We start from the raw sequence: 25,332 nt of genomic DNA on the forward strand, positions 1-25,332 counted from the left end.
ACAATCGATTAAAACAAAATTATCTTTTTAAGTTTAAATAGAGTTTAACATAGACCAAGGGAAAGTAAACAAGGGCGTATATTTAGCCCCCATTACAGTAGCTTGGCCTTTTCTGATTTAACACAAAAATACCTGTTTAATTTGCTTTCTATTCCGTGAAAGTTATAGCTTATATTTTCATTGTGATAAGATTTTGATTTATCTGAAAATTTACTTGTTGGAGATAATACGTTTCTGAAAATTTGGGCAGTGTTATCGTCATGAAGCGTTGTTAACGCGTGGGTTTTTGTTTTTGCCGGCCCGGCCGAGGTAAACGTGAATCTTGTATACTCAAATTTTGTGTTTGAATATTTCTTAATTTCTAAAAAATTAATATAGGCTATTGGGCTTTATGAATGATGAACATGGTTAAATAATAATTGATTGGACCAGTATTTGACAATCATCGTCACTTTTGTTTTGGAACTTCTTTATAAAAGATCTTACAGGTATTGTTTTTCCCTGACAAAAGTCTGCAAAATTAAGGTAAACAAAACAGTTTTCGAGTATCAAATTTTGGAAAATTCTTCTTTGTGGAGAAAATGTTAATTGTATAGCTTTGAAGCATTATCAGTGGTGTATGTATAGAGGCCTGCGCCGATCTGATATGGGTCGGCGGCGGCGTTTGACCCAAAATATTACGGCGGCGGCGGCTTACGCCGGCGTTTAGACCTACGGCGGCGGCGTCTTCGGCGTAGCCAAAATGACCGGCGGCGGTGGCGTACGCCGGCGTTAGTATAAATTTTAGAGCTATTTCTTGTAACGACAGTTTAAAATACACGCGACCAGAAGGGCAAGGGCAAATACCAACTCGTACTAGTCCTTCCATTGACTAATTAATGTACTTCGCACAGGGACGCCCCTTCCCCGAATATTTGCTTTGGGCGATTGTAAAATGTGCGCTCTGGCGGCTGAGTTAGGAACTAACTAACTAATGATAACCGGGGAAGAAGGAAAAGGGGTGAGGGGAGGGAAAATACAAATGTAGCTGAGCGGCTGGAAAACACGTGGGACTGATTGGCTCAATTTGTAAAACGTTTGTTTTAATGTTTGAAAGTACATTAATTAGTCCATGGTCCTTCCGAGGTAAGCCACTGGCCTGACGTCAAACGACAACCAAAGTTATTCGCAGTTATGCTGGGTTGAAATTCGGTTGAAGGCTCGATATTGGCTTTTTATTTTTTCGGTCGTGCTCCACGATAACGCTCTGCAGTGGCGTAGACAAGGAGGGTTCAATGTCAATCCCCCGCGCCTACCTTGACTATACTAAATTGATACCCCCTTCTCGACACCCCTCTTAATGTTAACATTCTTGAATCCCCTTTGACGAATTTCTGGCTATGCCACTGACGCTCTGAGCCTTCCAATCAGTAATAAATCCGAGTTACGAATAATATCATTTTTGCTGCCGAAGGTTATCATCGCACGGTGAACATACATATTGCTAATTTGATATGTTATTTTCCATTTAAATATAATTTAAGGTATTATCATGTGATTTTATAAACGTATCCACGTCTAAAATGCAGTATATCAAATGCTTCATTTATTGAATTTCAAGTAAAAAATTATTATCAGTCTCGGATTGGCCATAGAGGTAACCTGCCCGATGACGTGGATCCCATGGACCGTTCATGAAGTTGGCCTGCGTAAACATGGTAGCGTTATAGTTGTTAAAGCTGGGACCCTTAGTCTCCTAGCAACCAAAAAATATTAGACCCAGTCCGCCACTGATTATTATAATGCAATTTTAGAAAACATATCGATAAACCAAGCAACATTTAAATTTAAACATAATTAAAATGTGGATAAGCCTTGGTTATATTAATAACTCTCTCTTTAGCCAAGATAGCAATGCTGAAATCTATAGACGCTAAGTGAAAATGCTATTACTTTGCGTCGACCGAAATCCGAAAACCAAAATTTGACGTTCGACGTCGTGTTCAAATGTAGTTATTTTCGCGTAAATGAAAACCAAGCTTAATATAACAAAAAAAAAGTGTAAAAAGAAAAAAAAAGAAACGGAGGTGCGCCGTTCTTTGTATCGGCGGCGCGATCGGCGCGTTAAAAATTATCGGCGGCGGCGGCGTTTAGCGGCGGCGCAAGCCTCTATGTATGTAGGCCAGGCTTCAATCTTGTAGTATTAGGCAAAAACAATTTGCTTACATTGGGATAAGTTTTAATGTTCTCAAAACTGACAAAAGTCAATGCCCCTCATGCCTGTGTTACTAACAAAGAGCTAGATACGGGTGATTTTGGAGCTTTTCAGATGGCCTGGCAAAGAGTTTCAGCCGCCTAGAAAGGATGGAACAAAAGAGTTCATCCACATGAAGGGGGGGAAAATAGTGGAGCTATATCTCGATCAAGATACAAGGGTTTAACCAGTTGCAGTGGCGTAGCTGATGGTCCGCCGGGCCCGCGGTGCGGGGGGGGGGGCTGCTAACCATAAAAAAATTGAAAAGGGGGGCCTCATAGTGATTTTTGCTTGGGGCGGGGGGGGGGGGGGGCCTCTGAGTTCTCAGCTACGCCACTGACCAGTTGATGTTGTTGAGAACTTACATCCCATCTGAAACTTGTGCTTTTCGGCTTAGATGATTTTGTTAACAATTTTACTGAGCAGTAATTGAATTAGTTATATTTGTTTGCCTTTTCTTTTAAAATTGACGTATAAAGTCAGGTGCTAATTGAAGCTAAGCTTCCTTACTACTGACTCAAATGGCAAATTGTTTGTCATCACTTGATGTACCAATGTATTTTGTATAGTGACAGACCACATTTTAAATTTCCATAGATGGTCTGGGATATTTGAAGGTAATTTTTGTTCGATGGGAACTGACAACCACAAGAAACCAATCAGCATGGGTGCCAATATACATATATTTAGCAAGATTTTATATATCGATTCCACACATGCATGAATACAAATACAGAACTAGGCAAGTTCCTAAATCCTCTTGAGAATTTCATTGAGGGAGTGAATTGGCATTTCTTAAACCCAGTTTCCACTGAGCTTTTTTCTGCTTTGGTGGCCACCCCATGATTTTTTTGAAAATACATCTTACTGGTTTTATTAATGGTTTCTGCTTGTGAAATGTGTATAATTTTCTTATTGTGGCTATTCATGTTACCAATATTTTTTCTAGGTGTCATATGTATGTCATTAGCAATGAGTTTGGAAGAATGCTTTGAATGGTACCCCTCAAAAATTTATGAACCTAATGACAGTTCAAATGGAGGTAAGAATTTATTTGCTGTAATGATAGTAATTTTCAGTTAAAGAAAACTCTTTAATTTTCAAACTACTTGCTTATAAAATCAATGAAATTAAACAATTGTTTTAACAAATTTTATTGCATAAATGAAGTGGTTTTAATTTTTTAATTTAATTAAAACTTAAATTCGCCAATGAAACCTCTGCTATGCAAAATTTACTAGTGACATTTATATTACCTTAATTTTCCTGGTGACACTACCTTGAAGGGGCACACCACTATTTAAAAATTTGGGTGAAAATTAAGTAGCTCATCCCTACCATACATTGTGATAATATTTTTCCAACCCTATTGCCTTCCAACAGTGTGGTCTTAACGTTACTATTGAAAAATGCTCTACCAGAGCTTGATACCACTAACTCTAAGGCATTTCTCACTATATCCACGAAAACCAACAAATATAGTGAGAAATGCATTAGAGTTAGTGGTATCAAGCTCTGGAATTCACTACCCCTAACATTAAAAAACGAAGATACGCTCTTAGCGTTCCAGAGAACTCTGAAAAAATATATATATGATTGTCTTTAACTTAATTTAATTTTTTAATTCAATGGACCTCTATGTAAACCAGTTACAAACTGATAAGAGATATCCAATAAAAAGCTTTATTATTATTATTACCTTAGTATTGAAATATGTACTACCCCATGCAACAACAGAGAAATTTCTGTATTAAATTTTTTATTTTTTGTTTAGGTTTTGCAGTACTTATACTTAATCTCTCAGGTGATAAACTTACTGAAGTAGCTACACACATCTGGGAAAAAGGTACCATTTCTTCGGTTTTAATCTGAAAATAATGGAAAACTTACTGTATTTTCACTCAAAAGAGAATTTATTAGATAAAATATTAATAAACTATACAAAATAAGAGTTATGTGAATCTAAAATGAAATTTTTTTTTCAAAATGAGTACCAAGAATTTATTTATACTTAGGACCGTTTGTGCATGTAGACTAGAAGTAGCAAAAACACAGGTGTGCCAGCTTAGAATATATCCTTTTACTGAGAGAAGGCAGACCTCTGTTATTGGTTTAATTCAAATGAACTGTTTCTCTATTCTCATTGGTTGTTTTGTTTGTCTGCTTATCTTGGCGCTTAAAAATGTTTTGTAAGTGTTAGCCTCTTTTTCGGATTTAGTTTAATTTCTTTTATGCTTCATTTCTTAATTAATATCTTAAGTTATATTTTAATTTATTACATCATTTACTATTTCGGGTGTAAAACGAACTTCCTTAAGTACACCGAGTTTGTTAGCTAAATTTAACTAACGGTGGTTAAAAGAACCCCTCAAATAATAATTATGAACTGTTTATTAAATAATGGTTACTTAAAACAAAACAAAACAAAACTATGCATGTTGTCATCACCACGAAGAACTAATAAGCTAGAAACAGATGAAGTGTGACTCCCGGCAAGAATCCACGTTCAGAACAAGCCACTGGTTCGGATCAACTACCTCCAAAAATAATCAACGGCCTTACCATAGTAATTTCCCCAATTCTTACCAAAGTAATGAACCACTCATTCAGAAGTAATTAATTTCCAACGCAGTGGAAACTGACAAGAGTCGTCCCAATTCACAAGAAGGGATATTATTCAGATGTGGGGAACTACCGTCAAATATCCCTTCCTGTATGTCTGTCAAAACCACTTGAATATGTATCCTGTACTCAGTTAACTGGAACACTTAAATACATACAATATCTTAAATCGTTTACAATCTGGATTTCGAGCCTGAAACTCGACAGTTATTGGTATTATGTATCTTCTTGAAAATATTGTATCACGTTTAAATAGTGGACAATTTGTCGGAATACTTTTGGTTGACTTAAGTAAGGCATTCGACTCAGTGGAGCATGGTCTCCTGGTCTCAATTTTACAAAAGAATTTTTTATCAGATAACAGTATACAATGGTTTAAATCATAATAATAATAATATTAATAATATGGTCTTTATTAAGGGATATCCCCTTCAAGCAGATTTTCCAGGGGGTCCCGGTTAAATATACAAAGTCTGTAGATAACAGGGCGGGAAAAAACAAATTAATTCCTACATTATATGCAGATTAAAATTAAATTAAATTAATTAGCTAACAACATTTTCGCGGATGGCATACTTGAATTCACGAGTATTAGTCATAGTACGTATAGAGAAGGGAAGATTGTTCCACAGTTTTATGCCTCTGCATTTGATTGATAGAGTACGTCAACATGGAAGGTGTTCTGACATCCTCTTGTGTAGTGGGTAAGGAGTGAAGCGGGTATTCGAAAAAGTTCGGTAATATAGTCAGGAGTTTGAGCAGTTTCAACGAGGTGCATAAAGATTGCCATGTGGCTGTCTCGTCGCAGTTTGAGAGGGAGGGCCGATATAGTGTTAAGAGCAGTGGTAGCAGAGGAATGCCTTGGTTGACCGAGAATGGACTTACAGATAGCGTTTTGTTGATTTTGAAGTTTGTCAAGTTTTGTAGCAGTTGCCGCACTGTATATAACATGCGGAGACCCTCCTCGGTGAGTGCAAGTTGGGCTTCGTTGATATAGATTGAGAAAAGTAGGGGGCCTAGGATACTTCCCTGAGGTACTCCATACCTGGTTCGTAGGCTTGTAGATGAGTGGTTACCAATAGCAACCTTCTGCGTTCTGCCTCTTAAATACGTATTGAACCACGACAGATCGTCATCCGAGAAGCCCAATAGTTCAAGGTCTTTTAATAGGATTGAATGATCGACAGTGTCGAACGCTTTCCGAAGGTCTATGAACACCACACCAACTATGTGTCCGTAGGATAGCCTAGAGATTATGGTTTCTAGTAGAAAGGCGGCACAAGTGATTGTGCATTGGCCAGACCGAAAGCCGGATTGGTATTTGTATAGGTGTTTGTTTGTAGTTAGGTACGGTATTAGCTGGTCATGTGCAGCCCATTCCAGGACCTTAGAAGCACAAGGTGGGATTGCAATCGGTCAGTAGTTGTCTGGATTGGTGGGGTCCCCGCTCTTGTAGATAGGGATAACACGTCCACTTTTCCATTCTTCGGGGTAAGTAGAAGTAGAGAAAGAGTGATTTATAATGGTTTGTAAGTATGGTGCAAGTACAGGGCCGTTAACCCTTAGGATTTTAGGTGAAATCAGGTCAGGGCCAGGGGCCTTCTTTGAGCAAATTCGTTTTAATAGCTTTACCATTGAAAGCAGGTCTATTTCAGAAAAAGATAATCTTTCTGTCAAACGATTACGCTTAGTAGTGTAAGGAACTAATTGTTCCTGGGGGAAACATCTCTGATGATACCGTGGTCCAGAGAGACCACAGCAGGCAAATAAGGCAGACAGGTTCAAAGGAAGACATGACTTTATTAAGGTAGTTCTTTACTTAGCTACATTTTATATCTAAAACCACATAAATTAATACAGAAAGCCTAGCTCCTTTGGAGGCTAGGTGTGGAGTGAGGGACAAAGGTTGGTACTACTTTATATATATCTACCCTTATCTTGGCTAGGTCTACTGACCTTTAGTACCAAGCGTGTATATGCTACTCTGGCCTACTCGGCTGAAGCGCCATCTAGGGGATAATTTATGCGCAAGGAACCCTTGGTCCCTACACACCCTGTCCCTTAAAATAAAATGATGCTGGGGAAGTCTCCATAAAATTCAAAGTAATATATATTTACAATATAGTAATAAAATACACAAATATAGAAAAGTTCAAATACGTCTCCCAACGCCATCATGTATTCCTTGTCGGCTTCTACTCCCGCTGTGGTCATAGAGCTACTAGGTACACCTTTGGAGATCTGGTTGGTTGGATGAGGCTCCGAACATTGTCATTCCCTTGATTGAAACAGACGTCTCTGGACTGGATCCAATACTGCAGGGATACACAGCAGGCAGGTTGTAGAGCGCCAGTGAAAGAGACATCACACTCTAGACTCAGTGACACAGGGACCAGGCACTTACAGGCCACTGAAGGAAAGAAGAGCTTGATGCAACTGGAACTGTTGATACTGCGTACTGTTGACTTCATCGGTTTGAAGCAGCAGCTACCTCGGAGATCCTTCCTTCCAGTTCCTCACTCGGGGTACCAAATGTAAGGAACTAATTGTTCCTGGGGGGAAACATCTCTGATGATACCGTGGTCCAGAGAGACCACAGCAGGCAAATAAGGCAGACAGGTTCAAAGGAAGACATTACTTTATTAAGGTAGTAGTCAATCTGATAGAGACACGATTAAAATTAGCTGGTAGATGTTCATTTAGACATTTTTCGGCAGCTTCAATAAAAATGGATGTTAAAGGCATTGGCAATATTCACGACATCATAATAAGAGGTTCCATTTTGATCGGTGATTACAGTAGGGAGGGTATTTGGTTTGTTTTTGACATAGTGCCGCAAACAATTCCATGTTCCAGAGATATTACTTTTATTTTCAGTGAGTTTTTTCTTAAAGAAAGACTTCTTTGAGTTACGTAGGTGTGTAGTCACTGCATTTTGGAGGTTTTTGTACAATTGAATATAAGTGTTTTCGCTATTTGGTTTAATTCTATGACTGTGATGGTTACATAGGTTATTAAATATGTTCGACTTAAAGGTAGTACAACTTAATTAAAGAACATAACAGTTCCGGCATAGGGGTTTCGAGTTATTAACTGCCCTGAGATTTTGTTGTAGGGTAGTAACAAAATTCGTAGGTTCTATAGAAGAAAGATGGCGGGTCTTGATGAAAGTAGTTGGTTCTTTAGGCAAGTGTATTTTTCTGACACAGTGATCAGAAACTCCGTGGGCAATGACAGCACTATCGACAATTCGTAGGGGATGGCTGACATAGATGTGGTCAATCAAAGTACCAGAGGATAGTTGAGTAATATCCACAATTAATTGCTTTAGAGTAGTCGTGGCAGAACAAAGAGCTTTGGTATTACTTATTTTGCGATGTGCAAGGAGGTTACAGTTAGTCTCTCATAATTATAAGTTCATTGTTTACGAAGTCAGTAATTGAAGTAAGGTGCAAGTTCAGTTCTTGAAACAATAGAATTTTGAGATCTGGAGGACAATAACAGACGCCAATGCGAATATCGCTTGCTTTAGGATAAGTAAGTTGGCACCAGAGCACTTCAATATGCGAGGAGTTGGGTAGCGATGTAATTAGTGTTGAGCTCCAACGCTGAAGGTTTAAAAGTTGTTTTGCATAAATGCATATCATATCTTCAAGAAAGACAACAATCCACGGCCAGATATGTGAGAACTGGTGTACCCCAAGGTGGAATCCTAAGGCCAACACTATAATGTATACACCAGTGATATTCATAAACAATTATATGACAGTATTTCCAATGAATACGCAGACGATGATGCACTATTAATGACGAATTATAACGTAAATGTTCTATTAGACGTAATTAGTCAAGAAGCCATAAACTTAAAGAAAATATTAAAATCTAAAAAACTAACTATGAATGATGATAAAACAGTGTATATGATATTTCATCCAAGAAGACAACAAATTTCAAATGAAACTAGCTCAACCATAAAGAATACATCAATAAAAAGGGTTAAAAGCTTTAAATACCTTGGTATTATAATAAATGAAGAACTAACATCCTGTGAACATATAGAAACTCTAATTTAAAAATCAAACCATCGGCTGGGCATTCTTAGACCTTAATATAGAACCCTGGAGACAAAAAACATCGATCTTCTTTATAATTCGCTAATTTTGCCACTCTTTAACTATGGAGATATTTCTTACAACTCTGCAAATTTAATGCTATTAAATAAACTCCAAATTGCTCACAATAATGGCTCATGATTTGTCACTAAAATACTCGCCAAGAATTAAATGGGTTGACTCTGAACCAACACTATATATTTAACCTTTGTGTTATGATGTATAAAATCTTCAACTCAGCTTTTAGAAAGCCAAGAGACATTCACACCAAATCAACAAGAGCTAGTGCTCTTAACTTCTGTGTTGAAGACTTACAGACTTCCTTGCGACACAGGATAAACTAAACACCATTTGCATTTACATATTTTAAAAGACAAGTGATTTCTATTTAAATTTAATCTCTTGATTAATTATCGAAATTGTTTTAATTTATTGTTACGGGCCTTCTTGTAAATCAGTCATATTTTGAAGGTGAAACCCAATAAAAGCATTTTTATCGTTATTATTTTTATTATTATTATTATTAATAGGGTTATTATTATTATTATTATTGATGAAGGGGTGAAGGGCTTTGGGAATGCCCGTTCGCGCACGTCGACCAGAGGTCCATTGTGCAAAACCCGAACCTTAAGACTTAAAAAGTCCAATATCCGACACAAAACGGAGAATCCTCTTGGCCGGCATATTATAGAAATCAGAAGTTTCCAGTTGATGCATACCAAGATGCTCGAATCTTTGGGCCGCGTAGTAATCGCACCTACAAAGCACATGAGAGGCGGTTTCCTCCTCAGCCTGACATGCCCTACAGATTGGATCATCACTGATTCCAATCAGGTGAAGATGTCTGTTAAGGAGACAGTGACCTGTTAGTAGGCCAATGACCAACCTGATATTAGATTTGGAAAGCGAGAGCAGCTCCTTAGCTCTCTGCCTAGAGGGGCCCGAGATAAACTCTTTAGCCTGCCTTTGGCCATCCATCTCAAGCCAAAGCTTGAGTTGACGGTCAGTCATGGAGTTAGAGATAAGGCCGCGAACTATGCTAGAGGGGATAGGAACGGCAGGTTCAGGACCAAAGAACCCAGCCTCTGCCCCCTTCTTGGCTAAGACATCGGCCCTCTCATTACCATAGTACCCCCGATGGCCAGGAACCCAATAGAGCTGAACTTTATTATTGGTGCCTAGCTCCGAGAGGAGGTTCAAACAGCTGTAAACCAGTTTTGAAGAGACCTGAAACTGGTTGAGAGCCTTGAGGGCTGCTTGACTATCCGAATAAATTTGGATAACCTTGCCATGAAGCTTCTTCTTAAGACAAAAATCAACACAGAAGCAGATAGCGGCAATTTCCGCCTGGAAAACACTAGCATAGACACCAAGGCTTTCAAAGAAGCCGAGATTGCTAGTAAGACAATACATCCCCGAACCTGAGCCAGAGCGGGTCTTAGACCCATCGGTAAACCAGACGATTTCTCCTCTGGCCCCGAGGGTACTATGATTGGCCCACTCTGTACGGCTCGGAAAATAAGTATTGAAGGACTTACTAAAATGCAGCTTCGTAGTCATCAAATCAGAACCCATGAGATATACAGGTAACTGACATTAATAGGGTTAGGGTGGTGCTTGCGCGCCTCCAGCACGAGAGAGAAGCGAACATGCGGCGCCATCAGTTTATGATTATATTTTGGTATGTGTTGGCATTTTGCCCTCATCCTACTTCACCTACAACAGTCAAGCGGGCCGAATTTTTGCGAAAAGTAACGTTATAAAACCAGAAATACATTAACCAAAATTATCAGCGAACAAATTTTTCTCGGGCGGCAATTTCCCCGTGTGACAGGGGAGGGTTAAATAGGGAGGCCTTGTTTATTTTCCGCCTCCCGCGACTACAGAGAAAATTTCGAATGCACGACGGGTAACTAGAACGCCATCTAGTGAGGCTAAGAGAAATTATTTCATCGAAGAAAATCGTGAGCAACGTGGTCTGCAAACCTAGCCTTAGCCGTGTTTTGTTTTTGATAGAGGTCAGAGGAACAGTGGAACGCGGTAGCTGCAGCTAAAAGTAAATAAATTTAAACCTTTTTAACTATTCTTACCAGACCATTTATGTATGAAAGAACAGAGAAATACTTAAGTTTTATTAGAATTATAAAATAAAAATTTCTTAATGGAGCTACTTAAGATATATGAAACCCAGATAAAAATATTTAGGCCTGCAGTAGTAAAGAATATGGGAAGACCAAAGAAACAGAAGGCTATAGAAGAAGAAGAAACTGAAATAAACCACGAGAAAAGAGCTAGTAGAAATAAGAAATAAAAATGATGATTTCGTTTACGAGTAAGGCTACATTTACGTTGCTATTCAGTTTTATATTTCAAATAAAACAAGTACAATTATTTTAACAAAATAATACAAATATTTATTGTTTATAGTTCTTAACGTAGTCAAGTTAGTCTAGTTTTTATTAGTCGTTAACCCGGCTTCATTAATTAATAACAACTGATTACGATGATATTTGTTTGAGCTATTCTTTCCTTGGACGTTGCTTCTAATGGTGACAGCCTTTCTTCCACTGACACATGATGCGCTTGTAATTTTTCCCCAGCAGCATATTTCATTTATTTGTTTTTCGAGAAAGTTTCGCTCGGCCGTCACCAGGTAGCGTATTCAAACCTTCGCCGCGGAGGTGGGGAGGTTCTCTTTTCGATTAGGGGAAAGTAGCACGCGGCTACTAAGGTGGGGGAAAACGGGGGAACTTGCCTCCCGTGTTAGAGGAATAGGACGCTGATAATTTCGGTTCATGTATTTCTGATAAATCGTTAATAAAAACAACAGAATATGTACACGTTAATCATAAAATTTATTCTATTTATTTCACCAGTTAATGTTCTATGAAACTTATTTATTTCACAAATGAATGTTAGCAAAATATAGGCTAACAACATTCAGCTGTGCCAACAATTTTATACATTAATGAAGGTAAAAAAAACACTTCCAGATTAACTTAAAATTGCTTCTTATTATTGACTAGAAATTAATAAATACAAAAGACCCATAAATTGCTTGGGGATAAAAATATGCAATCTAGAAAACATAAGTGTTTACATTGTACTGCGTATCGATCTTTAATGCAGTCAGCTATGAGCAATATGTGAAAGAAAGAATTGAAGCTAAAATCTAAAGTAACACAAAATGAAAATATAAAACCATAAGTTGGAAAGCAATCAAAATTCATTAGAAAAAGGGCTTTTGATGCGAAGTCATTAATGGATATTTTTTAAGAGCATAAAATAAGAAATGGTCAAACCAATAATAAAAACAAATATAAATGACACCCAGATATTATCGAATATTGTTCATTTTCCAAAAGCAAGTGTACTTTGTGTTATGAAATGATGCGTCAATCAGGATTTTCAATTCTTCCTTCACATAATACTGTAAATAAGACTAAAACATCTGAAAGATGCGGCTTCAATAATAAAAAGTTTTGGAAAGCAAAAGAGTAGCTTGATAAAGTTGGATCAGAACCAGGCCCGGGCGGCTAACCGGCGATCACCGGTCAGATCGGAGCCAACTCAAATTGGGGGCCAAAGAGGAAAAATTTAGTATTAATGGGAAATGGGGCCCACACGATTGTATAGCCGGTGGGGCCAACTACTAGCCAGTGTATCCATTGGCAGGCATGAATGGAAAACCAACTAACAAGTGAACTATGATTTTAAAAGTGGAAAGCTTATTGGGCTGGTGAACAATACTAATGACTTATTCGAAAACAATTTTTCCACCCATGTTATCAGTTCATGATTCGGGAATTTAATCTCATTTCCAATTTCCATTCGCATTTTTTATTACAAAAACACTTGGTGTGAAAGAAATCGTGAAGTATGTCTGAGAAGCTACAGAAAAATTGGACGCAGTTGGCATTAAAATTTTTCTGTGTGCCACAGCAAAATGCAAGTTTTTTAAACTATTTTCATCAGAGAAAGATAAGGTGCCATGTAGAAGCAGAAATTGGTAAGCAAGAGATGAACCTAGATTTATTTATAAGAACCTTCAATAACTTTTTGACCTATTAAATACAAAACGCCTGTTGGAGGATAGAAGAACTTCAAGAAAAAAAAATACTGCTGCATACACTTCTGTTAATGATGAAACACTAAAAGTAATTTCAAATTTATCATATTGCTTTAGTTTAAAATTTGTGACTTTGTATTAATATTATTTCTTATTTATTATACTTTAAGTGGCTAGAAAAAAAAGATCTTCCAAAGTATCTGGATGATTGGGAGGGAAATGTAAAAGAACGACCTGGTGAATTCAAAATGTTTTTAAGCATTGAAACTAGGGAATTAAAGCTTTACAGTGAACTGGTAAGTTTTTTTTATAACTTTTTTAACTATTGTATTATTAATAAATTAAAGAAAATTATGGCTATTTAAATGAAAGGTTAAAAATTCTGATGGTTCCTTGGTGGCTTAAAAGTGAATATTTTAAATGTTTTAAAATATTTAAAATTTTTATTTAATTTCAAATATTTTAAAATATTTAAAATTTTTATTTAATTTTAAATATTTTAAAAAATCGTTTAAAAACATTTACAATTTAATTTTAAATGTTTCAAAGTATTTTTTACCGCATATTCTGTACCTGCAATTGTGAAATTCGTGCTAAATCATGGTGCTCCATTTATGCTTGCTAATAAACTAAATCAAGACTTAGTTGAACAACAATTCAGTCTTCATAGAGCAGCTACTGGATCAAACACTAATTCTACAATTCTGGAGTATGTGCATAATTGTAGAAGGCTTAATACCAATCAAACAAGAAATTGTGAGAAATTTTAATTATTTCAATTAGGAACTTTTATTTATCACAGAATTTAAAATTTAAATTTATTTGTTACAATTGCTTGCACAATTGGCAATTATATTCCCTTACTGCCCAATATTGGCTTTTTAGTTTTAACTTGGTAAACTTTGTTAATTTTTCTTGCAAAACCTTTCCCTTTAATTTTTAAAAAATAAGTTTAAAATGGTTCTCAAAACCTTAGATCCATCGCTTAATTCCTGCCACAAATTTATTAATTGTTCGTTTTTAATCATTCTGCGAAATTATGCATGCATGGCTTTCCATCTGATCATTTCAATTACTACCATAATTATCTCGCGTTAAGTTATCCAATAATTGGAAAAATTCAAAGCCTGCCTATGTAATGCGAACTAGGTGGTTCCTTGTTATTGTTTGTTGATAAGTTTCAATTTCTTTGTGAGGTACATTTTCAGCAGCTATGAAGTTATCCACAATAATAGATTTTTTATCTACACCCTTTGACCCGCGTATTTTTCTCATTAAAAAACCTGCTGTGTATCTCAGTCCATTTTCTTCATCCAAAGTATGGACAGGGTCGACAAAACCGAGTCATCTAAATCACATTTTTCTTCTTTTCCAGATAACTGACGAAGAAATGAATTGTAACGGCGAGCCGTATCGGGAAGCCTCGGTGGGTTTGTTTACGTTTATAGTTGGATCACATGTGGAGAGATGGCGCCACCATTGCTGCGGGGGGCGTCCTATCTCGAGTTCAAGGGTCGACAACGGCGGGCTCTTTCTGATGCTTTATAAGGAACGTGCTGGAGAGACGGAGGGTCATCAGCACTGTCAAGGCGAACGGGAGCTTAATCAGCGATTGACTTACCTTTGGAATTTAATGAGTTTTTTGTATTGAATAATAGGCAGGCTAAATAAAGAGTTTTTTAAAAATTAATCGTTTGGCGAATACTGTTCCTTCATCCGGCTTAACTCACTGAACTCAGTGGTCAAACCTTGACCCCTATCCACGAACCCCTACAGAATGAGCCAAAATGTTTTTTGATAGCTCTGGAAGTTCATCAAATGAGTAATAAAATTTTAATATTAAATAAATGTTTAAAACCCAACAGTGATAAATGTAAATATTACCTGGATTAAAGAAAATGTCTTTTTTACATCCTCAACAATCTTTTAATTTTGTAAAATTTATCTGTTAAAAGTCTTCTTATTTCTAAGACTTCAATGGCCATTTTTGGAAAAATTTTCTCAGCTGTTTTGTACAACAAACTATTTGTCTGCCGTCTATAATTTTTTCCAAATTATCCAAAAGTTTTACGGCATTTAAAAATTCTAATAAACACATGTTACTTCAAACTGCTTTTGGACCTTTATATTTTTTCAACCTACCTCCTTTTAAGCCTCGACTTCATTGAAAATATTTATCTTTCCTAAATTCTGTACCATTAGCTAGCGATATATCTAGCGAGTCATTACTAGATTCATCACTAAATAATGACATTTTGTTTTATTAAAAAAATTCCTTTTGATAAAAGCTAACTTAATAGTATTGCACCTTAGAACTGATTACAAAGCACCCAAATTCCTGAAAAAATACAGAAATGCATGGTTCCTGACGTCATACAAACAAATCTCTTCATTGGTTAATATTTTAATTTGAGGAGGGTAATAAGAGGAGTCTGCCCTTCTCTCAGTCGTATTTTGTAAAGCAAACACTTCTGGTATTTTTGCTACTCCTAGATGTAGAGTTGTTATAGTACTGTTTGTATAAGGGACCCCAATTTGTGCATCCAACATTGAAGCATGTTAAAATGATGAAAAGTTCAGTCTCGGTTTTCGTTTTGCATCTCATCAGCTTAGGATTGGAAAAAAATTGTTATGAAAATAAGGTTTTCTACTATTAATTTGCTATGAAACAAAAAAATTGTGATATTTTAACTCAAGTCTATATGAATTGACTGTATTATGCATTGATTTAAATTAGTCTATTTTAATTAACAACCTAGTGACCAATGCAAGAAATTAATCTGGTCTGTGAAATAGACATTCCATATAATAAAAACAATGAGTCAGCTTAGCAGATGAAAATCTAGCAGCTTTGATTGGTCTTGGATTCACCACTAGGTGACTCTTATAACGTTTTCCATTTGACTGGTTGAGACTCTCTCCTAATCTGTCTCCGATGTAATTGATCTCACTCCAATTAAGAGAGAAATTGAAAATTTTATTCCCAGACTTATCATTACAAACTACCTAAAAATATTTTGGGACTCATAGGGCCCCCCCCCCCTCAGAAAAAATCCTGCTGGTGCCACTGTTGGTCGGTGCGATCTCAACCACTTAAGAGCAGTCAAATGGATAAACCTGTGAAATTAACGGAAAAATGAAATTGTGCTCTACGAATAATTGTAACTGCTGATAAGTTAGTTTTATTATATTTCATCGAAAACAATCAATTTAAAAGCTACACTCAAAAGATTTTAAAACACAAGTATAAAAAACATGTTAGTACTATCACTAAATGTAATTTATTCTAGCTATCTTACGTGTGGCTGTTGATGGTGGAGCAAACTATACATATTCAAATTTCATGGAAAATGAAAATACATCAAGTCCGGATATTGTTTGCGGTGATTTTGATTCAATTGGACAAGATGCCTTAGAGTATTATACCAAAAAAGTATTGTTTAAATTATTTTTTACTCTTAATTAAACTACTCAACAGGCTAATGGTTGGGGCTAAAGACTGACAAATTGGTCATTTGATTAAATACTTGTATTTTAAAAACGTTTTCTTTAAGCTAGGTTTCTACAGGTGTTTGAAAACTGAACTAAGTCAGAGGCCTTAAGCTATTTACCAAACTTTGTCTGTGGAGTTTTCCAATGGTGCACAAAATGCACCAGCAGAATTTCAGCTTTTTTTAATACTTGGAAACCTAGCTAGTTTAAAAATAAAAGCAATTCTATTCAATGCAGTATTTTGAAATGGATTGACTCAATTTCATTAAAATCACTTAATATTAATATTACAACTTGATGTTTAATAGTATATATATTTTTTTAAATTAGGATAATACTGTAATTGAAACTCCGGATCAAGATGAAACTGATTTTACCAAAGCTCTTCGAATTGTCTCGAACCACATTTACAAGAATAATGCAACCAAAAATCAAGTACGTCAAAAATCACTATTATTGAAACATAAGTTTTAATATTGGTGCATGAATTGTCTCCTGCACTTCACTTTTCTTTTTCTCATATTTGACAAAATCTTATTCTATTTAAACACTGGAATGATAATTTACTATAGACACTTCAGTTGGTGCTTTTTAAAAAAAATTAATTCACTCTCACTCTTAAAGACCACAAAGTGTTAAATTTTTAGCATGAGTTTTAAACAGGGTTTTACCCAACAAGGGGCTGCTAGTAGGATAATTTTTTTCTGAGTAGATTGATACTAAGATCTTCATTGTTTAATTTTCTTGTTGGAACTTTGGTAATGAGGCTCTATTTGCTGAAAGCAGAAAAAAATTAAACGGGTTTCCTAAAATTCACTGGGCTTTATATAATTTTACTTATGGATATAAATAATTGTTGGTTTTGTAGGGAAACTGTTTTATCGTGACTAGGGATGCATCGATATATCGGCCTATTTTTCTAATATCGGTATTGGCCAATATCGGCTTAAGCGAAGCCGATATTTGGCGCTACTGGTATTCAAAAAATATTTGCAGGAAAAAACATTTAAAAATAATAAAATACTCGATTAACTACCTTATGATAATATTTTATTGCCACAACCTGACATTTCCCTTAAAAAAGGCAATTTCTTCAACAAGGCTTGGCTTTAGTCTATTTCTTAATTTTGTAAGAAGCTTTCCGGTTGTACTTATCAGCCTTTCACTATCAACACTGGATGCAGGGGCCGATAGATATATTCTAGCAAGGCTATAAAGAATTGGGAATCGTTTTTTATTGGCACACTACCATTCAAAAACATTGCTTGTCTTGGGCATTAGAGGCCTGAGAATTTTTTGCCACTAAGCGCATAAGACCAAAGAACGTTTTTAAAAGACCCAAAGAGTGATTGGCCGCGCCATGTACGCCAGATCTCAGAAGCTAGACCATTTTTTAGACAGGGGATTTCGAGTGTTAACAAATAAAATCAACAATATTCGATTTGTGATAGATAATATGTATCAAGTAAAACGAAAAGAAACATATTTGGATATGCTCTTGCAAACTTCTTTCATTGAAAATTAGAAAAAATGGTATGACAGTGCACTGAACTGTCTTTTACAATGATTTTATCATATACACTACTGTTATGATAGATGACTTTTATCAATATCTGTGGATATATCAGCCGATATTTGTGGCAGATATATTGTCTGATATTATCGGCTGGACCCATATCGATGCATCCCTAATCGTGACTTTCCATTTTAAAAATACAAAATTTTATTTGTCTTTTGCAAATTCAGTATAAGTAGGAATTGAATTTCATTATTCACGATACTTCATGACTGAAGTTTTAAAAACGTTTAATTAAAACATTTTTAAAATATGAAAATTTTACAGCTAGCTTTCGAACCGTAGTTCTTCATCAGGCTTTTTCCATTTATTTTTTTTAACATCCACATTTCTTTACCACTGACAAATCAGCTGAAGAATTGCAAAATACACAGTCTGGATAATTAACTGTTTTTAGGGTTCTTATTATTGAGCCAAATTCAAACCAATAATACCCTGAAAATGTCAGTTGATGTTAAAAAACTTCAAAATAAACAGATTTAGGTATTCAAAATTTTAGTTTCTGATTCAATAATTCATAGTTATTTTCCAAAGTAAGCTTTAGTTGGGATTTAAGACCTTTTAAAATTTTAGCCTCAAATGGGAAGCTAATGAGTGGTGGCTACCTTCCCAGAAGTAAGAGTTAAAAATCAATTTCTGAAAAGTGTACACTTAATTTTTACATCTTTCCGCATCATTCTCTATCTATTTAATATTACACTAACTATATTACATTATAAATTATTGGTAGATCGAGTTTCAGTATATTTGATATTTTTGTCATACCACTTTTAATTTTTGCTCAGTAGAGTAGTAGCAATTGCTGTAAATAGGGAGGAAAATGTCTGATTTGCTGGAATTTTAGTCTGCTGTTTAAATTTGTCTATGCTACAAATTGGGTTTGCTAATGAAACTAAACAATACTTCTAAAAATTATTTATCAGATAAATTCCCAATATAATCGAATAATTTCGGTCTATTCTTTACAAAGTTGGCTACCAACTGGCGATATCTTTGGTTATCATTTTTAAGAAATTACAAGTTTTTGGCACCCCTTTCCCTTGTAACAAAGAATAACTTTTTTAAAAACCCCAACTCCTTAAAATACTAAAACCCCCCCAAAATTATACTAGCACCATAAACCTTAAAATTATTACATTTTTGGTTGTTCTTTTAACATTATAACCCATCAGGATGTTAGAATTTCTGTTCTTAAAAAGTAAGTGAAATGAAACTAGGAAATTAAAGCACTAATGTTTGAAATTTATTATTTGACTTGGTGAAATAATTTATAAGCCCTTTCAAGTATTATTTTCAATAAAATTATTTTATAGGGCTGTGCTGGTACAGTAGCTGTGTGTTCTAGTGGAGGTCGATTAGATCACGTCATGGGAAATATAGATACACTCTATCACGCACGTGAAATTATTTCTTGTCCAGTATTTCTACTATCGGAGTCTTCCCTTTCTTGGCTCCTTCAAAAAGTAAACATTTGCATCTTTTTAAAGAAACTTTTTATCAACCAATACAATATGCTATCTGCTATAAAACAGTAAAGCTAGGCTTGAGCAATTTACCAAACTTCCTTAATGGGGATTTTCTTTAGACAATCAGCAGAAATTAATCTTTTGAAAATAAACTTTTGCATTTGGGCCAGAAGTGACTTAATGTAGCGACAGCGGCGGCGCTAAGACTTTATTCAGGGTAGGCTATAGAAGGTTTTGGGGGTCCCACATAAATAGCTCAGGGGCAAGCGATTCTACACTAATTGAAATTGTCTTTTTATTTTCGTTAAAACTTTAACGATAAGAGTAGAATCACACCCCAGATGAAATTAATTCAAACATAGATTCAAAAAAACTTTTTATTTTAAAAGTTATTATAATTAGGCTAGAAAAGTTTAGAAAATATATAGGCGCTATTTATTTTACAGCTTAAATTGAAGCCTGCGATTGAGGGGGCTAGATAATATTTATAATTTTAAAGTATCCTGATAATCATTTTTGGGCCCCCTTTTCATGAATTAGGGGCCCCCTATTATAGGCTTCATAGGCTACAAAAAATTTGACATAGGCTATAGCCTACTTAGCCTGAGTGTAGCGCCGCCACTGTGTAGCGAAAGTGATCAATGTCATTTGCTGTGTTTTGTGGTATCCAATTTATTTATCGTGGTGTTTAAATGTACAAATCTATTGCTAAACCTAGATTATTGTAGTGTTTTGGGTATTTAGGCCTGTTGAGAGGGTGGTATATATTACCCAGGGCCCAAGCAGCAAGAGGGGTCCAGTTCTGGATTATATTAAGTCATTATCTTTGTCTGGTTCAATGTTTTGCCATCAGGACACACAGTTTTCATTTTCTCAGGTCCCATGCTCGTTTTGGGCAGCCCTGAAATTATTTGGACTGTGAAACTGAGACCTCAAAGTTGCCAGCTCCCAAAACTGAAATTATATTATCAAAGCCCAAAAATAGTAGAATTTTCTAGATAATAATAGTACACAAGTATGGCCAACTTTGATTACTCGCTATACCATGGTAGCACTTGATCATAGTTGGCCATTCTCACATATTTTTATGTGTCACCCACTTCCAAGTTCCACAGCTAATTTCGTTCGTACAACACGCTTGATTAGTATTTGCAAGTCTAAGAAAGTACAAACCAAACGCTTCAAGGAGTATAATATTTCCATTCTTAGCCTACTAGGCGTAGTCCCTTACCAAAAAATAAGTTGGTTTTTAGTTGGTATTTAGTAGGTTTTCACATTTAAGTTGGTTTTAAGTAGGTTCAAGTTGCCAGCATATTTTAATAAACTATTTAAAGAGGTAATAAGTTGTTTTTAAAATGTTTTTAAGTTGGCTGGAAAATACTCATTTTTTGAAGTTGGTTTTAAGTTGGTTTTTAGTGGTCTTTATTAAGAAAGCTTTTAGTTGGTTTTAAGTTGGTGTAAAGTGGTTTTTAAGTAGGTTTTTAGTTGGTATTTAGTTGGCATTTGTTCCAAATACCAACTTAAAACCAACTTAAAAAGTTACAAGACCACTTATTTTTTGGTAAGGGTGCCCTTACCAAAAAATAAGTGGTCTTGTAACTTTTTAAGTTGGTTTTAAGTTGGTATTTGGAACAAATGCCAACTAAATACCAACTAAAAACCTACTTAAAAACCACTTTACACCAACTTAAAACCAACTAAAAGCTTTCTTAATAAAGACCACTTAAAACCAACTTAAAACTTACTTAAAAAGACCTCTTAATAAAGCCACCTTATAACCTACTTAAAAATTATAAGTAATTATCTGACCACTAAAAACCAACTTAAAACCAACTTCAAAAAATGAGTATTTTCCAGCCAACTTAAAAACAATTTATTACCTCTTTAAATAGTTTATTAAAATATGCTGGCAACTTGAACCTACTTAAAACCAACTTAAATGTGAAAACCTACTAAATACCAACTAAAAACCAACTTAAAACCAACTTAAATGTGAAAACCAACTAAAAACCAACTTATTTTTTGGTAAGGGATGGAAACAGCTTTCTTAAGTTAACAGAGATATTTTATAAAATTTCTTTAATTATTGCACAATTATCGCAAAAAGCATACTATATACTGAAATTTTAGTACAGAGAAAATCGAAATGTACTATAATTATAGTACAGTTGGCAACACTGGGTGTTTTAAATGAGTTACTGCTAGGAAATTTTAAAGGAAAGTCTAAATGCTTCAAGCTCGCGGAGTTCATTGTTAAAGTTCCATATGGTTACTAAAAGATGACAAATTAAAGTAGGGACAACCTAATTTACAACAGTTAAAAATAATTTTAGAAGCCTCCCCGAATGTTAAATGATATCCCTTACCAAAAAATAAGTTGGCTAAAAACCCACTTAGGACAACTTGTATTTCAACTTGGTTTTCAGTTTGTATTTGGGACAAATGCCTACTTAAAAATAACTTAAATCCTCTTTATTAATCAACTTATTTCCAACTAAACCAGAATCAACATTTACATTTAACTACTTAAAAGCAACTTAAATCCTACTAGGGAAAAATCTAAAAACCAACTTAAAAATATGTAATTTCCTGACTACTAAAAACCAACTAATTATAAACTTAGCAAAAGCAGTATTTTCCTACCAAATGAATAACAACTTATTACCCCTTTAATAGTAACTTGAAATATGCTGACAACTTGAGCCTACTTAATTCCAACTCAATATCAACTAATAATGTGTATACAAACTAAATACAAACTGAAATCCAACTTATTTTTTGGTAAGGGATTAAAACAATGTTGTCCAAACAGGTTCCAATATCAATCTTTGATGTACTCATTTTAATTTCAATCTTTTATTTATTAATAAAGAGAGAAAAGTGTAATAGTTAACTTTTGTAATTTTCCAGGTTTTTTCAAGAGTTTTTTTATTTTAACTTAGGGAACACACAAAATATTTATTCCTGAGAATGTTAAACAAAAACACTGTGGATTAATTCCAGTTGGAAATGCCTGCAATTCTGTAACAACAACCGGACTGAAGTGGAATTTAGGTAAAAAATTTGGTTTGAAATTGTAATTTACTTTTTTTCTTCAGTGAATCGAAAGTGAAAAATGTTTGTGCTATCTCTAACTTACTACAACAAAGTGAAATTTAAATTTTTCTCTCTTAAGAACCAGCTTATCACCCTAAAAAGTTTCATTAAATAATTATCTGAGTATGAAGTTTCTTACAAACCAATAGTTTCAATCTACTTACTTTTAAAGTTGTCAATAAAATAAAATTTGGTTAGTTGGCTAAACACCCTTACCAAAAAATAAGTTGGATTTCAGTTTGTATTTAGTTTGTATACACATTATTAGTTGATATTGAGTTGGTATTAAGTAGGCTCAAGTTGTCAGCATATTTCAAGTTACTATTAAAGGGGTAATAAGTTGTTATTCAGTTGGTAGGAAAATACTGCTTTTGCTAAGCTTATAATTAGTTGGTTTTTAGTAGTCACCAAATTACATAATATTTTTAAGTTGGTTTTTAGATGTTTCCCTAGTAGGATTTAAGTTGCTTTTAAGTAGTTAAATGTAAATGTTGATTCTGGTTTAGTTGGAAATAATTTGATTAATAAAGAGGATTTAAGTTATTTTTAAGTAGGCATTTGTCCCAAATACAAACTGAAAACCAAGTTGAAAAACAAGTTGTCCTAAGTGGTTTTTAGCCAACTTATTGTTTGGTAAGGGCCGTCTTATACTTTAGCAAAGTCCTTGGCCACTAATGGAACATGGACTAATTAATGTATACACAGGGACGGTCCGCATAGGAAATTTAGCGGCTAGCGATTGCTAAATGTGCCCTCGAGCGGCGATTGTGCGAACTAACGACAAACTGAGTCAAGGGGGATGGAAACGGGAGGAAAGGTTTAAGGGTACAAAAAAAAGCAGTCGCCTTGCCGGCGATGTTGTAAGCTCCACGTGCGTTTGGTAAATGAATTCATTTATATTAACAATTAAATTGATTGATATTAATTTTTCGTCCCATACATTCGAGACGTTATTCTCAATTTCTCCAGACCAAAAGAAAATTAAAAAAGTGGATTTAAGTGATTCCGATAATGGTAAATCAAAGATTTTTTTGGACAAGGCTTAGAAAAAGATGAACAGTAAAGGTATAAAGAAATCTTTCGTGTGTTCTTTATGACAATACTTCGAATCACTTTTACACGAAGGGTAAACACACAGCTTTTTCCTCATAATTAATTTGTAAAACTACTTAAATAAATTAAAGCTCTTAAATCATACACCTTATTCAAATGAACGAAAAAAACCGTTTCTTTTCAAATCATAAGCAGACGCCAACATCGATAGACTCCAAGACTTGCAGATAGAGGGCAGCATCGTTTTTCCGTTTGATGACGTTTTGACTCGGCTAACTTTGCTTAAGGGGGGAGGAAAAGAGGGAACAGCATTAACAAGACTTAGTCGCCGATTTTATGAGAGAGTGGCGTTGTGCGGACCGTCCCTGTGTATACATTAATTAGTCCATGAATGGATGTATGTTTACAAAAGTGTGCAGGGCAAGATTTACACTGATTTCACAATACACTACCTATTTAATTATTCAAGACTTGTGCATGCTTGAAAAATTAGATATTTACGAAGCTGCGATGCAGCCATTACCAGCCGTAGCTTACCTGATTTAATCACCATGGTTAGATTCAACTTACATGTGCACTTAGCTGAAATTTGTGGCAAATTAATTTTTCATGCATGCACAGGCAGTGATTAATTACATAAGTAGTGCAGAATCCATAACATTTCGTAATCACAGTGGTAAAGCCAAATTGTTTCCCATTCATTTTAACACTGACACCGAATTTTATGCTGCTAATTTTTCATTGGGTGTGAAAACACCCTAAAATTCAATTTAAAACTAAAAGATTAGATTTTAGAAATTTTAGATTATCCTGATCAAATATCATTAAATTGGTGACATTTAAAATGTTAAAATGTCATTTACTAAACCAAATACCTTAAATATATGTAACATTTGGTTTTAATATCGCCATGAAAAGGCCAAAATTCCTATTGTCAGTTTGACCAATTATAAATATATATTTTTGGAACCACACTATTTTTCTTTTTATAGATAATGGCAGTTTGGAGTTTGGTAGACTTATCAGCTCTTGCAATAAGTATGAAGAACAAGCAACTGTGGTAACTATAATAACTGACCAGAAGCTTTTATGGACCATGGAGCTTTGATGCACACAATCAAACGATTATTTAAATTCAGTAATTACTAGAAATTGTTTCTACTTTCTATTACGTAAACAGTTTTTAAAAGTTGCTAGGTTACTTAAATTTTGTTTAAAGATGTCAGTATTTTTATACCTATAGTTCGTTATTTAAATAAAAGTTATACTGAATTTTGTTTGTCTGAAATACAAATGAGATATCTACAGAAATTGACAATATGAAACTTAAACCTACATTGTCATTGGGTAACACATTTTCAGTGGCGTAACTAAACTTACAGTCGCCCGGGGCGGAAGACAAAACCTTAGCCCCCTCTCATACAATTAATATTAATTAATGAATAATAATAATTTGAATTACTTCAAGTATTAATTAATTAATTGACGAATTAATTCATTATTATGGCAAATGAACTACAAATATTATTTGCTTTGGTAATAAACATTGAAAATAAATTTAAGACTTTACTGAAAGTTTGAAATAAGAGGAATAAAAATGTCGTGATAATCTG

General features: G+C 34.8%; 1 protein-coding gene across 2 annotated transcripts; it reads left to right on the top strand.

The window, feature by feature from the left end:
* The first annotated feature begins 108 nt into the window (after positions 1 to 108).
* On the top strand, positions 109 to 24,969 carry LOC149945571 (thiamine pyrophosphokinase 1). 2 transcript variants are annotated; one of them, XM_090175931.1, is made up of 9 exons: positions 109 to 309; positions 379 to 525; positions 3,183 to 3,275; positions 4,008 to 4,079; positions 16,327 to 16,469; positions 16,859 to 16,963; positions 19,418 to 19,567; positions 22,513 to 22,624; positions 24,712 to 24,969. In XM_090175931.1, exons 3-9 carry the CDS (start codon positions 3,194 to 3,196, stop codon positions 24,825 to 24,827), a joined length of 780 nt encoding a protein of 259 aa, XP_090032057.1. In that variant the 5' UTR covers positions 109 to 309; positions 379 to 525; positions 3,183 to 3,193; the 3' UTR covers positions 24,828 to 24,969. The 2 variants fall into 2 exon arrangements, with proteins under 2 accessions (XP_090032057.1, XP_090032058.1); XM_090175932.1 differs by having other exon boundaries at positions 379 to 488.
* The last annotated feature ends 363 nt before the right edge of the window (positions 24,970 to 25,332 follow it).

Source organism: Leiobunum rupestre, chromosome 5, assembly GCF_980474605.1.
Source record: "Leiobunum rupestre chromosome 5, qqLeiRupe1.1.hap1, whole genome shotgun sequence".
In the NCBI taxonomy this organism is placed as follows: Eukaryota; Metazoa; Arthropoda; class Arachnida; order Opiliones; family Sclerosomatidae; genus Leiobunum; species Leiobunum rupestre.

Coding starts and splice junctions, on each gene's coding strand:
- LOC149945571 (XM_090175931.1), top strand. CDS start 3,194: ATGTCATTAGCAATGAGTTTGGAAGAATGCTTTGAATGGTACCCCTCA. Junction 19,568..22,512: donor TTTCTTGGCTCCTTCAAAAA/GTAAACATTTGC, acceptor ATTTTAACTTAG/GGAACACACAAAATATTTAT. Junction 22,625..24,711: donor CGGACTGAAGTGGAATTTAG/GTAAAAAATTTG, acceptor TTCTTTTTATAG/ATAATGGCAGTTTGGAGTTT.